The following is a 15,142-nucleotide window of genomic DNA, read 5'->3' as shown; positions in this document are numbered from 1 at the left end:
GTGGGCAATTCCACCAGCGCAAAAATTGGGGTCACAAATCGGACTGGTGATTTTGGGGTCTTGGAGGGCGGCCAGAGTGGATCCTCGACGAGCACTGAATTAAGACCCGAGCGCTCGCGATGGTGAAACCACTCTCACGCTAATTAGGAGCTACTAATTAGTCTACTCTGTCATCTACTAATGAGGAACCGCAATCCACGCCCAAAGCCTCAGCCGGTGCTCAAAAGGAACGGAAAACCACGCCTGCTATCACATCTCATGCTAATGAGCTGCTAACCACGCCTACTTACCACATGCTAAGGACGGTGTCAATACGTCAACTCAGGGAGTGACCGAGGGGACGTGTAAAGCTCCCTGTGTCACACCGGGGTCCCTGGTGCCACCCCAGGGCTGCTCGCCCGCGCCGTTTCGGGGTGGCTACAGGAGGGACGATGTCCCCGTGCCCCCTAAGGTCCCCGTCCTGCAGTGCAGGGACACTCGGACACTCTGGGGCTGGAGAACGTCCTCGTGGGACAAGGACCTCTAGGATCGGCTCAGTGAGCGGGGACAGTCCCAGCGAGGGACCCCAAGCTGAGCCCGGAGCTCCTGGGAAGGCAAAGGAGGCTCCGGACAGCCTCTGCCCGCCCCGTCCCCCCAGAGCAGCCCCGACCCGGGGTCCCCGTTCTCCAGGTCGGAGAGCTCACAGGGCGAAGCCACACTTATCATCCCGTCACATCCCCCTTGATTCCTAATTTGGGGACAAAGATGCTGCAGGGACGAGCCAAGTGTGGGTCTGGGCTCTGGTGGCGCCATGAGTGCAGCGCCCGGTGCTCCCGATCCGGCTCCGGTGGTTGGGTGAGGAAAACTCATTTAAGTTTTATTTATTTATTTATTTATTTCTGTTCTTCTCAGCAGCGCTGACAAAGGGCTCCGAGGGCTCCTCGCGGTGCCAATCCCGGTTCCAGTGGGACACGGGATGCCGAGGAACCCCCAAGGCTCGAGACAGCCCCGGAGCTGCCGCATTTCCAGAGGGTTTTCCAGCAGCTATTCTCATTCGTCATACTCTGAGAGCCGGCATTCCGGGTAGGCCAGGATGGGCTTCAGCTCCTTGTCCGCCCTCTTCACCGCCTCGTCAACCTCCTCATCCTCCTCGTGCCCGCCGTGCCCCGGCAGGGCGGGCCCGCGCCGCTCGCTGCGGCCCCAGCGCACGGTGACACCGGGAGCCAACCGAGCCGAGGCCAGCCAGGGGTCACACAGCTGCGGCTCGGCCTTGCGGGCCCGCCCGGTTACCGGGCTGACCTGCGGGGCACTCGACAGGACCAGCCGGGACCGCGAAGCTCCCGCCCGGCCCCACTCGGGCTCGCCGCTCACGTCCACCACCTTCACCTCGGGAAACACCCGACGAGCGGCCACGCGGCGAGCACCCAGCCTGGGCACCCCGGTGCCGCGGGAGGGTCTGCGCGGCTGCATCGGTGGCCGGCTGGGGCCGGGGGGTGGCGACGGTGGCACTTGGTGGCTGACCTTCGCCGTGCTCTCGTGGGACACCTGTGGTGCCTGCGCTGGGGGTTCCGAGGGCGCGGTCGGGACCGGAGCCCGGGGTTGAGGCGCGTCCTGCGGGGCCGGCCGGGGCTGCGGGGGCCGGGAGGGTTGGCTGCTCCTGTCGGGGACCTGGGTGAGGATGCCGCTACTCCCGGGGGCCCAGGAGAAGCGGCGACGCCTTTCGGGGGGCTGGGCGGGGATGCCGAAACTCCCGGGGGCCCAGGAGAGGCGGCGATCCTTCTCGGGGGGTCGGGGGGCGAAGATGCCGCTACTCCCGGTGTCCCGGGAGAGGCGGCGATCCTTCTCGGGGGGCTGGGCGAGGATGCCGTCCCTCCCGGTGTCCCGGGAGAGGCGGCGACCCTTCTCGGGGGACTGTGCGAGGATTGCCCCCCTCCTGGGGTCCCGGGAGAGGCGGCGACCCCTCTCTAGGGGCCGGGGAGCGCTGGGCGGCTCCGGGCGGGATGGCCCTGGCACGAGCACGTCGATGTCAGCGCCGGGAACCTGAGCGGGAGAAGCTGCGGCTGCCTCAGCGGGGACCTGCCCGGGGGACAAAAGGGACCCGGTGTGGGTGGGGGTATCGAGATCCCTCATGGGGTGACGCGGTGTTGGTGACACCGGGTGTCCCGTAGCCCTGGAGCCGCTGGGGCTCAGCCCGAGCGGTCTCGGAGAGGGGAGATTGGGGCACGTCTCACCCCCGGGCGCAGAGGGGCAGCCAGGACGGGAGCAGCGCCGGCAACCTCGCCGGGACGCATGAGCGGACTTTCAGGCTCGGCTTTCACGGGGAAATCCTCGGACGGGACCTGGTCCGGGGACAGAGGGACAGCCAGGACGGAGATAGCGTCGGGCTCCTCGCCGGGACACACGAGCGGACTTTCAGCCTCTTCTGCCTCAGAGAGATCCTCGGACGAGCTCTGGCCGGGGGACGGAGCGGACAGAGGGAACCCGGTGTGGGTGACACCGCGAGTCCTACGGCCCGGGCGGGTTCTGAGGAGGTCGGGGGACGTCTCACCTCTTCCGAGGACAAGGAGCCTTCGTAGTCCACGGGGACAAGGTACGGTGTCCTGGAGTCCAAGGGACAGGTTTTGGGCTCCTCGTCTTCGCTCCAGATTCCGTCTCGTTCAGGATCCGTGTACCCCTCGCGATTCGGGTCCTCCTCGCGGTCTGGGTCCCCCTCGGGGTCCGGGTCCCCCTCGTCCCGCGCCGGGAACCGCCACTCGGCGACAAACAGGATGGCGTCTCGCGCCCGCGACACCGTGAAGGGCACCCGCTGCAGAGACAGAGCTGAGACCCCGCCAGCAACTCCCAGCCTCCTCAAATCTCCCCAAATCATGCGAGGAGCGGGGTTCTCTCACCTGCCGTACCGCGGCCGCCAGGGCACACTCGGCCAACACTCGGTCCAGGAGATCGTCGAGGATGGGCCCGACGTCCAAGGGCTCCTTTTGCACCTCATCCGGGGACGGGGTATGCTGGGCCGAGGTCTGGCGGGGGGTTTTGGGGGACGGCTTCTTGGACTGCCGTCCCGGTGGTCGGGAAGGCGTTCGTGACTTGTCCAGTTTCGATTTGGCGCTGGCGCCGCGGGATTTCCCTTTCTGAGCGGGGACAGAGACACCCACATCTACCTCAGCTCATCCCAGTACATCCCAGTGCATCTCAGTACACCCCAGTATAGCTCAGTACAGCCTAACTCACTTCAGCATGGCCCCCCAGCTCATCCCAGTATGCCCCAGTACAGCCCAACCCCACCCAGCATGGCCCTCCAGCTCATCCCGGTACATCCCAGTACATCCCAGCCCACCCTAGCATGGCTCTCCAGCTCATCCCAGTACATCGCAGTATAGCACAGTACGGCCCAGTATAGCCCAGCTCACCGCAGCATGGCTCCCCAGCTTACCCCAGTACAACCCAGTATACTCCAACATACCCCAGCTCATCCCAGTACAGCCCACCCCAGCGTGGCCTCCCAGCTCAGCCCCGCACACCCCAGTATACTCCAATATATCCCAGTACACCGCATCTCCCCACATTCCCCGCTCCTCCCAGCCAACGCCCGCCCCCTTTGCCCCGCTTTGCCACCTCCCAGTTCTCCCAGTCCCACCTCGGCCATCCCGCCTCCTTTTGGCGTCCCGGGCTCCACGGCAACGTGACGCAATCCCCACGCGCCGCCCGCATTTGCGTCATCACGCCGCGACGCGTCTCCATGGCGGCGGCGAGCACCGGGTGAGCGGGGCGGGGGAAAGGAAAAACCGGGGGGGACTGGGGGGCACTTAGGGGGAACGGGCGCCGGGGAGGGCGACACGGGCAGAGCGGGGGGTTCGGGAAGGGGCCGGGTAGGTGCGGCTGGGGTGAGGTCCTTGGAAAAGCAGCTTGGCCCGGGGGTTGTGGGGAGCCCTGGGAAGGGAGAGGGATGGATCTGCCCCTCGCTCCCCTGGATCTCCCCCTCTCCCCTGGATCTGCCGCCCCGCTCCCCTGGATCTACCCCCAGACCTCCTTGGAGCTGCTCCCGGCTCCCTGGATCTGCCCCTCCCTGTCTGGATCCATCACTGGACCCTCATCAGCCCCTCTGGATCTATCCCTGGCCCCTCGTGAATCTGGCCCCATTCCCTCTCTGGATCCATCCCGCCCCCTTAGATCTCTTCCACCCCCCCCCAAATCTCCCCCAACTCCCTGGATCTGCCCCTTCTCGCCCTGCGGACCCACCCCAGCCTCCGGCTCGCTGTGCCCTCCCCTCAGGCCATACCGCCGGGAGCGGAGCCTGACCCTGCGCAGCAGCAGCTCGGCCCTGTACAACAACCTGGCCGTGCTGTGCCCTCCCGCCCGGCCCCCGGCCTTCGGAACCGTGCACGGCACCACCCTCAGCCTGCTGGGCAACGAGGGGCCCCCTCGGCAGCTGCAGGCCCGGGGAGGGGGGTCGGCCCTCAGCATCCCCCTGCTCACACAGGTGAGGGACAGGGAGCACAGGCAAAGCCTTGGCTGGGGGTGGGACGTGGTCCTGGCACCGAAATGGGACAGGGGGGACCCCAGGATCCGGCAGTGCCGGAGGGGAGGGGAAAGGAGCCCCCTGAGGGGTCTGTGGGACTCTAGGGGGCGCCCCCGAGCCCAGCAGGAATTCACCTGTGGGAACATCCAACACACCTAGGGCAGGGGGACTGCCCTCCAGGAGAGGGGTTGGGGGGTCCTGTCCCAGGAGGAGGGGTCTGGGGGGTCTCTACAAGGAGATTTGGGGGCTCTTACTCCAGGGTTAGGAATTTGGGGGGCTCCAAGAAGAGATTTGGGACCTCCTGTTCAAGGAGGAGGCGTCTGAGGGACTCCAGGGGGAGATTTGGGGACTCTTATTCCAGGAGTAGTAGTTTGGGGGGCTCCAGGAGGGGATTTTTGGGGGGGGCTCCAGGAGAAAGATTTGTGAGGCTTCAGGAGGGTGTTTTGGGAAGTCTCCAGGAGAAGGACCACAGGAGGAGGGGTTGGAGGGAGGTTTTGGGTGGTCTCCAGGAGAAGAACCACAGGAGGAGGGGTTGGAGGGAGGTTTTGGGGGCCCTGCAGTGCTCCCCACTCCTGCTCTGTCCCTCGCAGGCTGCATGGTGCGAGCTCCCGTCGCGGGTGCTGCTGGTGCTCACATCCCAGCGCGGGGTCCAGGTGAGGCCTGGGGGGGATCCAGGGGGTCCTGGGGGGTCCCCCTGTCACCTCCAGAGTGTCTCACCCTGTCCGTCTGTGCCAGATGTACGATTCTGATGGCTCCACCATGGTGTTCTGGCACGCGCTGGACGTCCCGGAGCACCCAGCAGGTGAATCCCTCGGAGAGCCCCAAATCCCCCAGCACTGCCTAGGCCACCAACGGCCGTGTCACAAAGTGTCACATCCACAAGCCTGGTAAATCCCTTCAGGGGTGGGGACTCCACCCCTGCCAGGGTGGAAATTCCAGCTCTTTTTTGGAAGGAATTTTCCCAATATCCAACCTGAACCTTCCCTGGCACAGCTCAGGGCTCTTCCCTCTCATCCTGTCCCTGGTTACCCAGCTGTCCCCTCCTGTCAGGGGACAGAAGGTCTCCCCTGATCCCCATTTTCTCCAGGCTGAGCCCCTCTCCCAGCTCCCTCAGCCCCTGCTGCTGCTCCAGATCCTTCCCCAGCTCCCTTCCCTGGACACCAACACCTCAGTGTCTCATGACAGGCCTAAACCTGTGCCAGGATTGGGGTGTGACCCCCAGTTCCTGTCACAGAGGTCTGTCCCTGCCCATGAGTGACACAAACCTGTTCCCTTCCAGCACATTCCGTGTTCGCCCGAGGCATCTCCGCAGCTGGCAGCCACTTTGTCTGCGTGGGTGAGCCCAGGGCCATGGGGAGGGTGGTGGCCCTGGGGTGGCCCAGCCCTGCTGACCCCCTGACCCCACAGGGACATCCTTTGGAGCCGTGCTGGTGTTCGACATCCCTCCAAAAGGGACCAACGTGACGCTGAGCGAGGTCCTGGAGCAGCACCGGGATCCCGTCACCGACATCGCAGCCGAGCAGGGCCAGGCCCCGGTATGGGGGAGGGTGGGACACCCTAAATCTCATCAGTCCCACCCCCTGCCGTGAGCAGGGACACCTTCCACCATCCCAGGTGGCTCCAACCTGGCCTTGGACACTGCCAGGGATCCAGGTGCAGCCACAGCTTCTCTGGGCGTCTGTGCCAGGGCCTCACCACCTTCACAAGGAAGGATTTCTTCCCAAAATCCCACCCAAATCTCCCCTTCTCCAGTGGGAAGCCATTTCCCCCTTGTTCTGTCTCTCCATCCTTTGTCCCAAAATTCCTCCCGTCTCTCCTGGAAGCTCCTTAGGCACTGGAAGCTCACCGGGCAGGTCCCTGCAGACTCACCAGCCGCTTCCTCCCACTCAGCACTTTCCCTGATGAGTCACTGAACTTTCCTTGCTTGGGGATCCCCGAGGAATTCATCCCTCACAACCCATTCTCGAGCTGCTGTGTCACCACCGTGGGGACACGGAGCTGTTGTGTCACCTCCCACTGCATGCCCATCGCCTCACACGTCCCTCTGGACTTTGCTCCATGAATGCTGAGGGTTCCCAGGGCTGTGCTGAGACATTCCCACAGGCCCGGGAGGGGCCGGGAATCCTCATGGAGGGAGGAGTGCCCTGATTCTTCCTCGAAATCCACCCTCGGCGTGGCAGCGTGGGCAAACACGGACGAGTTCCAACGGAGCTGCCTGCAGGCGCTCCCAGCCCCACTCCGGCCAGGATCTGTCAGCACTTCAGGAGCTGTTTCAGCTTGTCCTGGAGCCAGGGCAGTGCCCTGACCTGGGGACAGTGTCCCTGAGCCATCTGTCTCCACAGGATGGGGCTGGGGATCTGGTGACAGCCGATGATTCCGGGGCCCTCTGCCTCTGGAGCACCGGGGAGGAGTTCACCCTGCTGGGGAAGATCCCGGGATCTGGGTGAGCCCCGGGGGTCCCACAGGGTGTTGGACACAAGGGAGGGACACCCTAGGGGTGGTGACACGTGGCCCTGTGTGCAGCTCTACCTGCTCCTCCGTGAGGCTGTGGAATGGGATCGTGGCCGCGGGCTATGGGAACGGGCAAATCCGGCTGTGGGAAGCGGGGTCGGGGCAGATCCGTGCCCAGGTGAGCGCCCATGCCCGCTGGATCTACGCACTCGACCTGGCACCGCTCACCGGCAAGGTACGGAGGGGACAGGGGCTCCCTGTGGCCGGTGTCACACCTGGAGTCACACCTGGCATCACACTTAGCATCCCACGCTGACATCCTGCCCAGTATCCCAACCTGCATCCTGCCCCAACATCCTAGCTGCCATTCCCACCTAAAATCCCAACCGGGCATCCCACATCACATCCCACCCCAGTGTCCAATCCTGCCCCGTGGCACTGCCACCTCTGTGGTGTCCCCACGGTCCCTCTGTACCCCACCTCCAGCTGCTGTCAGGTGCAGAGGATTCCTTTGTCCATGTCTGGAAGCTCAGCAGGAACCCAGACACTGACGACATCGAGGTGAGTCCAGGCCTGGGACACGGACATGGCACTCAGAGCCATGGCTGCTCCATGGGGATTGGGGACCTGGGACAGGGATGTGGCCTTTGGAGGTGTGGCTGCCGCGGAAATCTCAGAATTCAATGTGGGTCCGCTCCCACCACAGATCCAGCACTGCCACACCGAGTGCGTGACGGACACGCAGGTTTGTGGCACCCGGTTCTGTGACCCCGCTGGGGACACCTTCGCTGTCACTGGCTACGACCTGAGCGAGATCCTCTGCTACGGCCCAGCCTGAGTCGGCACTGCCGGGAACATCGGGAACACCGGGAATGCCGGGACGCTCCGGCAGCGCGGCCGCGGGTGAGGGGTGAGCACAGCCCCCGCCCCAGCTCCGTGGGGATGTGTAGGGGGAACCTGGCCAGGGTCCCCCCCTGCCCGAAGCCCTCCCGAGGGCTGGGAGCTGCTCCTGCACCACCACCCCGAGAGGATCCTCCCATGGCTCCCGCCGGCTCCGGGATCCTCCCGTGCTCTCCCGCCCTTCCCGGAGGGTGGTGTGGCTGGGAACAGACCCGGCTCAGACGGGAGGATCCCGGGAAACCTGTGCTACCTGCTGCTCCGGCCGGGAGAGCCCCGAGCCCAGCCCAGCGTCCCAGGGTGCAGCACCCGCCGGCCGCGGGGAGGGAAAAAAAGGGGGGAGGGAAGCCAGGGAGACATGGGAGACCTGGGGGATCCTGTATCCCAACCTCCCCCAGGATCCCGAATCCCCATGAGATGCTGCAATCCCATGGCCACTGGCCAGATGTTTGAGGCTCCAGCTGTTCTCCGAGGCTGGAAACAGCAGCAGCAGCTGCAGCTGGACCCCAGGGACGTCCCCAGGTCCCCTCCAGGCCCGCTGACTGTCCCTGACCCCCCCCCCGCCATGGGAGCTGAGGTGACCCCAGGCTCTGCTCCCAGGGCCCTGCGAGGCCGGGAGGGGGGGGGAATGGGGGCCCAGCCCTGGAGCTGGGGAGGCTCAGCCTGGAACACGCTCTGAGGTGGGGGGAACTCCCCAGCCCCTCCTGCCGCTCCAGGGATTTGCCCCATCCAGGGACCCCCCCCCCACCCTGTACATCCCACTCGTGTCCCCCCAATGTGTGGGTCAGGCCCCCCACTTGTGATCCTCACCCCAATAAATCCACCCCAATGAAGCCCCCCCCCGTGTCACTCCTTCCTGGGGGGAGGGCTCAGGAGTTGGGGGAGCACAGCAGATTTGGGGGGAGGTCCAGCAGAGTCAGGCTCCGTTAAAAAAAGCTTTATTAAAGGTTAAAACAGCCGCTGCTGAGGTTGTGGGGGGGCCCCGCTCCGGGCCGAGTGGGGCCGCTGTGCTCTTGGGTTAAAAAAGTGTAAAAACGGTTGTGCAGTTCAGCCCGGGGGGGCGGGGACACAGCCCGGAGACAATGCCACGCCCCCGGGACAGGGACAAAGATCCCCCCTGGGACACAGCCCGGGGCCGGGGGGCCCGTCCAAGGCACAGAGATGAGCCGGGAGCTCTCGCAGCCACACAAGCACCTAGGGACCCCTCCCCGCGCCCACCCCCCCACCCACCCCGCCCTGCTCACAGCTTGGCCACCCCCCCCGCCCCACGGGAGGGGAAAAAATACAGCACCAGAGAGCCCTACGGGGGTGGGGACCCCCCAGAAAAAAAAGGGGGAGCGGCAGAGCCCCCGCTCCCTGCACACCCCCAGCCCCAAATACTGCTCGGTCAGAGGTAGCACCAGCGTTGGCCGGAGCGGGGGGGCCCTGCCGGGGGGAGGGGGCTCAGCATGCCCCCCCACACACGCCGGGGAAAGGCACGGTGGGACCGGGGGGGTTGCAACCCGGCAGAGCCTGTAAACAGCCGGGGTGGGGGGTAAACAAAGCCCTTGGGAGACCCCCACCCCTGCCAAGCCCCTCGACTTGGGAGGGTCCCAGGGCCAACAGCCACAGCCCAGAGTGGGGGTCCTGGGGCCAAGCTCCCTGGCTCAGCATGAGGAACCCCTGGGCACAGCTCCCACCCCCCACCCAGGGTGGGGGTCCCAGGGTCCAACCCCTCTGTTCAGTGTGGGATCCCTGGAGCCGAGGGTGAGGGGTCCTGAGCCTGAGCCACTCAGCCCAGCACAGGGACCCCCAGCCCTGCATGGGAGCCCTGGGTCCAAGCCCCTCACTCAACACAGGAACCTTCAGCCCAGCCGAGCCCCCCAGCCCTTTATAAAAGCCCCAGGCCTCAGCCCCTCACTCCACACAGGGACGCCCAGCCCAGCTGAGTCCTCCACTCAAGTGTGGTGGTCCCGGGGCTGAGACCCTCAGCTCATAATGTGCCTGAGCCCCCTGCTCGGCATGGAGACCCCCAGCCCAGCACAGGGACCCCCAGCCCAGCCAAGCCCCCCCAGCCCCAAGCCCCCCCACTCACCACAGGGACCCCCAGCCCAGCTGAGCCCCCCAGCCCTACGTGGGGATCCCAGGGCCAAACCCCCCGCCCAGCACAGGGGCTCCCAACCCTCCCGACCCTCCAAGCCCCACGCGGGGGTCCCCTCGCCGAGGCCCCCCCGCTCAGGACACGGGGGGCGAGGGCCGCCAGAAGCACCACTTGCTGCGGGGGTGTTGCTTGCGCTGCAGCTGCTCCTCGCGCTCCCGCTCCTTCTTGGAGCGCAGGTACAGATCCTCCTCCTTCAGGTACCACACCGGGGGCCAGCGATGCCGCTCGAAGTGCGCCTGATTCTCTGCGGGGACATCCCGGGGCTCAGGGCACGGCGGGGACGCCCCCATGCCCATCTTCCCCGTGTCCCTCCCCGTACCTGGGGACATGAATTTCATCTCTCGGGGGAAGCGGCGGCACACGCGGTTGTAGTTGGTGCAGATGTAGTGCAGGCACCACGCCGCCAGTTGCCGGGCGTTGTGGAACTGCGGGGGAAGGAGGATTTGGGGCGGCGGAGGGGTCACCCCATCACCTGTGGCCCACCCCGGGGGTCTCCGCACCCTCCAGCCCCCCGTACCTGCGTCATCTCCAGATAGATGATGACCTGCTCATCGATCTCCACGCGCTGCATGAAGGCTCGGAGCAGCTCATCGACGGCGTATTGCTCTGGGAGAGGGGGGAAATGATGGGAGTCACACACCGGGGACGTGCCCTCCGGGGCCAGCCACGCTCCCCCGCGCTTACACAAGGACAGTGAATGACACACGGGGACGATCGATCCGTCCCCCGCGGCACCAGCAGGGTATTGGCAGGTGACGTCAGAGGGTGTGCAGGGCGGATACCGGGGGGCTGCGGGGAGTGAGGGGTGGGGGGTCTCACCGGTGAGCGCCTGCAACCGCGGCAGGCACAGCCGGTCTGTGAGGATGAGGAGCTCCATGGCATCCAGGTCGGGCGTGGGGGTGAAGACCCCTGTGTAGAGGAAGTCGAGGACGGCACGGAGGCAGGCGCAGTTGGTGCCGGGCAGGGACACCTGTGGCATCAGCGGGGTGAGCTCAGAGCCACCCTCAAAGCAGACTGGGGGAAAGGGGACCCTCCTGGTAGTGCCTGAGCTGGCACAGCAACCTCCAGCCCTGGAACAGCCACACAAACCAGCATGGCCGTCCCGACCCAGCAGAGCTCCCCGCTTTCTACCCCACAAGAGGGAAGCAGGACACACGTGTCCCTGGGCCAGAGGGTCTGAGCAGCCTCCTGATCCCAACCAAAGATGCCCACTCTGCCCCACAAAGCCACAGGGCCCCTCCTGGCCCCCACCTCATCAGCGTAGCTCTCACGGAAGCCCCCCCGGAACATGGCCCTCATCCAGTCGCAGCCGGCGATGAGCAGCGGCTTGTGCGCCGGCACGGCCCCGTCATCCACACGGAACACCACGTCTGGGGACACAGGACAGCTCAGGGCGGGGACAGCCACCCCTCAGATATCCCTTGTCCCCCTGCAGACCAGGGACAGCCACCCTTTGACCATCACTGTCATGGGGACAAGAATCCCTTGGACATCCCTTCCATGGGGACAGCCACTCTTCAGACATCGCTGTCTTGGGGACAAGCATCCCTTGGCCACCACAGTCCAGGACTGCCACTCCACTCCAGCAGAACCTCCATGACTAACTGGAACAGAGGCTCCAGGACCCCCGACTTCAAACACCTCAGTGGTGGCAGGAGCTCAGGGTGACCATAGCCCCACCACCACAAGAAGGGGGCACCATCAGGAGGGGACGGTGGTGACCCTCCTGTCCCCACAGCACCCTATACCTGCAAAGACGCCCTTGGCCAGGCACTCCTTGACACGGTTGGCACGGCGCACGTGGAAGGCCTTGGTGATCTCCTGGTTCATGAAGCTCTCCTGGTTGAGCTCGTTGGCTACCATCATCCGCAGGTCGAACACCTCCAGCAGCTCGGCCACGGCACCCACCTGCCTCAGGTCGCCGTGGGGCCGCTCCAGCTTCCCTGTGTACAAATACTCCAGCACGGCGCGGAGCGGCTCCGGCCGCACGCCCCGGTCCATGGCCACCACCGCCATCCGCCGCTCTCGCCCCGCCACCGGGTCGGCCACCGGCTCCCAGTGCAGACTCAGGAAGCCGCGGCCCCACGATGACAGGTCACGGCTCCCCTCGTCCCCCTCGCTCTCGGGTGGCCCCTCCAGCATGAAGAGGTCGTAGAAGCGCGAGCAGGCGGTGGCCAGGTAGACGCGGTGGGCGAAGACGCGGTGGCCGCCCTGCAGCTGGAAGACGACGTCGGCGCAGAGCGGGGCTTGGAACAGGGCAGCCGGGCCCCCCCCCAGGCCGGGGGGAGCTTCGGGCACCTGGATGAGGGGCGGGGGAGGCTTGGGGGGCAGAAAGGGCGCCTGCAGCAACGGGCGTTGCATCTTGCGCAGGTGCGACTTCCAGAACTGCAGGTGGCGGCGGGACACGAGTGCGGCACGGATGGCATTGTCGAACACATCCTTGACCCCGAACTGGGCCACCACGCTGGTCTCGTAGTAGGGCACCCCCAGCTCCTGGGCCACCTCGTGGCCCCGCTCTGGTGGCAGGATGTCCGAGGGTTTGATGGGCCTGGGGGGACACGGACAGGGCAGAGGGGCTGAGGAGGGGGTCCAAGGATGCTGCAAGGTCTCAACCCAGGGGGTGCTGGGAGGGTGACACCCCTATTGTGGGGGTGCCAGGGGAGCCTGGAGGGGAAGCCCCAGCCCAGGAGTGCTGAGCAGGGCAGAGGTTCCACCCCACAAGTGATGTCAGAAGACCCTGACCCACAGGGTGACCACATCCCCCATGAGATGACACACCCTACCCTGGTGGTGACAAAACTGGGAGTCCCCATAGCAGCAGAGGGATGGGCCCCCATTTTATGGGGACTGGAGCGGTCCTGGTGATGACACACAAGGGTGTCCCTGTCCCTGTGGAGCTGGGGGGTGACACTTTGGGGGCTCACTTGGCCAGCGGCCGGCGCGCGCGGTTGACAGCGTCCAGGTCGGCATAGCGCAGGTCCAGCTGGCAGCCCACCAGCACGATGGGGGTGCGGGGGCAGAAGTGCTTGATCTCGGGGTACCACATGGTCTTCACGTGCCGCAGCGAGTTGGGGTTCGCCAGCGAGAAGCAGAGCACCACCACGTCCGACCTGTGAGGGGAGGAGCAGGAGTGGGAGGGCAGCGCTGCCCCGGTGCCACCCGCTGTCACTTGGCGACCCCAAACACGCCCTGCTCAGGTGGCACCCGGGGCCCAGTCCCGCTCCAAATGCTGGTCACTGTCCCCACCCTGGAACCCTCCCCAACGAACCTCAGGACCCCTGAGAGCCCTACAGCCATGGGAATCCTACAGATCCCCGGCAGCCACACGACCCACCCCCCGGGGAAGTCCATGACCTCCGGGAGCCCCGGTACAGGGACACGGGACAGAAGAGGCCCAACGGGACCTGGCTTCGGCCAAGTCACGGGCTGCCCCAGTTCAGCTCGGCACCCTGGTGGTTCCAGTCTCTGAGCACCCATGGGGGGCTCCCAGAGGGTATGCTTGAGTGCGTGCCAGTCCCCAGCACCAGGGACAGACCACGCCTGCCGTCCCCAGTTCCGTCCCCGCGCCCACCGTGGGGCGGCCTCTGCCATCCCAGCCCTGGCTCAGGGGGTATAAGGTGCCAGGGGTTATGGGGGGGTGCCAGGGGACATGGGGGGATGCCAGGGGACATAGAGGGGGATGCCAGGGGAGACAGGCATGTGCCAGGGGACACAGGGTGGATGCCAGCAGCCCCAGGTCCCCGGAGCAGCCGCGTGGCCACGGGCCCGGGTTGTTTTTAGTCCGTGCCGGGACGGGACGTGACCAGGAGGCGCCGCTGGAGCTGGGCCCGTGTTCCAGACCAAGATAGCCGCTACCGGCCCCCTCGAGGCCCCCGGCCAGCCTCGGGGCCACCGCGGGCCATGGGGACCCGGGCCCCCCACCCCCCCCAGCCCCAGGGGGCTCCCCACCCGCCGTGCCGCGGGGAGATTAGAGGTGCCGCGGGGCTGGCGCGGGGCGGCGGCGATAAGAGCCCGGACGTGCCGCCGGCCACGGGGACCGGCTGTTTACAACCGGTGGGCCACGGGAGGTCTGGGGGGCCCCTCCTGCGGCCAGGCCAGCGCCCCCGGGAAGGGTTCGCACACCACAACAGCCCCCCTGGAGCCGGCCCCCACCCACAGATCCGGAGGGGCCGTGAGCAGCCGGGTCTCTGCTCGGGGCGGGGGCTTCGGGGGGTGCAATGTTGGGGTCAGGGTGCCCCCAAAGCTGTTCCAAGAGGGGGATGGAGGCAGTCCCGCCCCTCCCCGAGGGTTTAGGGTGCCAGAGCTGCTCCCTGGACGCTGGCAGGAGCCCAAGGGGTTCTTTTGGCTCTGTGCATCCCGGGATGGGCAGGGCTCGCGGTCGGGGTGCCGGGGCTGGGGGCTGGGCTGCCGGTGACAGGAGCTGGGGTGGCGGTGGCGGTCTCGGGGGTGCCGGTGGCGGTGGGGGTCTCGGGGGTGGGGTTCCAGTGGAGGGTCGCAGTCCCACCTGCCATAGGCGAAGCGCCGGTCCTTGTGGTGGTCCCCGAAGGTGTCCCAGAGGCGCAAGGAAACGCTGACCTCGTCCACCACATCCCGGGAGCGCTCCAGCACCTGTTGGCACCGGGAACGGCACCGGGAACGGCACCATCACTCACCGCCCTGCCTGGAACCACCAGTACCACCCCGGTGCGCCCCCGCTCCCCCATCCCGGTTCCCTCCTCGATGACCCTTGTGGTACCGGACGCCCCCGGGTGCTCGGTACCCCTGTTGCTCCCCCCATCGCCTCAGTGCCCCTCAGTGCCCGGCGATGTCCGACGCCCCGGTAACGCCCCTCCCGCTGTTCCCCCGCTCGGTGTCCGGCCGTGCCCGGCGGTGCCCCCCGCCCTCACCTCCTGGCAGACGCGGTACTGGTCGATGGCCCACACGGTGGGCACGTGTGTGGCCAGCAGCCGGTACTGGCTCAGCGTGGCGTTGCAGGCGCGGGCGCAGATCAGCCGCGTCTTGCCCACCGCGTTGTCGCCCACCACGACGCACTTGATGGTCTCGACGTTGGGGCGCTCGTAGTCCACGTCGGGGTCCATGGGGGCGCGGGGGGCCCCGGGTAGCGGAGCGGCCCCGGGCAGCGCCCCCCGCCCGGCCCCGGCCCGTTACCGACCCCCGCC

At 66.7% G+C, this 15,142-nt stretch overlaps 3 protein-coding genes across 4 annotated transcripts; 1 reads left to right on the top strand and 2 right to left on the bottom strand.

Moving 5' to 3' along the window:
- Positions 1-854: 854 nt before the first annotated feature.
- Positions 855-3,734, bottom strand: C4H2orf81 (chromosome 4 C2orf81 homolog). Its single transcript, XM_066317504.1, has 5 exons — positions 3,614-3,734; positions 2,871-3,107; positions 2,528-2,785; positions 2,211-2,429; positions 855-2,055 (listed from the first exon to the last, which is right to left on the bottom strand). The coding sequence occupies exons 1-5, from the start codon at positions 3,620-3,622 to the stop codon at positions 1,030-1,032; spliced, it is 1,749 nt and encodes a 582-aa protein (XP_066173601.1). The 5' UTR covers positions 3,623-3,734; the 3' UTR covers positions 855-1,029.
- On the top strand, positions 3,550-8,496 carry WDR54 (WD repeat domain 54). Its single transcript, XM_066317505.1, has 10 exons — positions 3,550-3,735; positions 4,249-4,456; positions 5,086-5,148; positions 5,231-5,297; positions 5,775-5,831; positions 5,903-6,030; positions 6,838-6,938; positions 7,019-7,181; positions 7,433-7,507; positions 7,653-8,496. The coding sequence occupies exons 1-10, from the start codon at positions 3,716-3,718 to the stop codon at positions 7,782-7,784; spliced, it is 1,014 nt and encodes a 337-aa protein (XP_066173602.1). The 5' UTR covers positions 3,550-3,715; the 3' UTR covers positions 7,785-8,496.
- A 1,435-nt stretch (positions 8,497-9,931) lies between these two features.
- Positions 9,932-15,142, bottom strand: LOC136360333 (rho-related BTB domain-containing protein 2-like). Of its 2 annotated transcripts, XM_066317498.1 has the most exons (9): positions 14,870-15,140; positions 14,488-14,591; positions 12,908-13,093; positions 11,732-12,531; positions 11,235-11,353; positions 10,803-10,953; positions 10,501-10,589; positions 10,303-10,408; positions 9,933-10,227 (listed from the first exon to the last, which is right to left on the bottom strand). In XM_066317498.1, the coding sequence occupies exons 1-9, from the start codon at positions 15,059-15,061 to the stop codon at positions 10,058-10,060; spliced, it is 1,917 nt and encodes a 638-aa protein (XP_066173595.1). In that variant the 5' UTR covers positions 15,062-15,140; the 3' UTR covers positions 9,933-10,057. The 2 variants fall into 2 exon arrangements, with proteins under 2 accessions (XP_066173594.1, XP_066173595.1); XM_066317497.1 differs by having other exon boundaries at positions 9,932-10,408; positions 14,870-15,142.

Source organism: Sylvia atricapilla, chromosome 4, assembly GCF_009819655.1.
Source record: "Sylvia atricapilla isolate bSylAtr1 chromosome 4, bSylAtr1.pri, whole genome shotgun sequence".
Classification (NCBI taxonomy): Eukaryota; Metazoa; Chordata; class Aves; order Passeriformes; family Sylviidae; genus Sylvia; species Sylvia atricapilla.
This window is presented reverse-complemented; position numbering and strand designations above follow the sequence as displayed.

Excerpts from the sequence above, each read along its gene's own strand:
- C4H2orf81 (XM_066317504.1), bottom strand. Across the intron at positions 2,430-2,527 it reads GCTCCTTGTCCTCGGAAGAG|AGCTCGTCCGAGGATCTCTC; the intron begins GTGAGACGTCCC and ends TCCCCCGGCCAG. Across the intron at positions 2,056-2,210 it reads CTGCCCCTCTGCGCCCGGGG|GTCCCCGCTGAGGCAGCCGC; the intron begins GTGAGACGTGCC and ends TCCCCCGGGCAG.
- WDR54 (XM_066317505.1), top strand. The coding sequence starts at position 3,716 with ATGGCGGCGGCGAGCACCGG. Across the intron at positions 5,149-5,230 it reads CATCCCAGCGCGGGGTCCAG|ATGTACGATTCTGATGGCTC; the intron begins GTGAGGCCTGGG and ends CGTCTGTGCCAG. Across the intron at positions 5,832-5,902 it reads CAGCCACTTTGTCTGCGTGG|GGACATCCTTTGGAGCCGTG; the intron begins GTGAGCCCAGGG and ends CTGACCCCACAG.
- LOC136360333 (XM_066317497.1), bottom strand. The coding sequence starts at position 15,061 with ATGGACCCCGACGTGGACTACGAGCGCCCCAACGTCGAGACCATCAAG. Across the intron at positions 12,532-12,907 it reads GCGCGCCGGCCGCTGGCCAA|GCCCATCAAACCCTCGGACA; the intron begins GTGAGCCCCCAA and ends GTGTCCCCCCAG. Across the intron at positions 10,590-10,802 it reads GCGGTTGCAGGCGCTCACCG|AGCAATACGCCGTCGATGAG; the intron begins GTGAGACCCCCC and ends CCCCTCTCCCAG.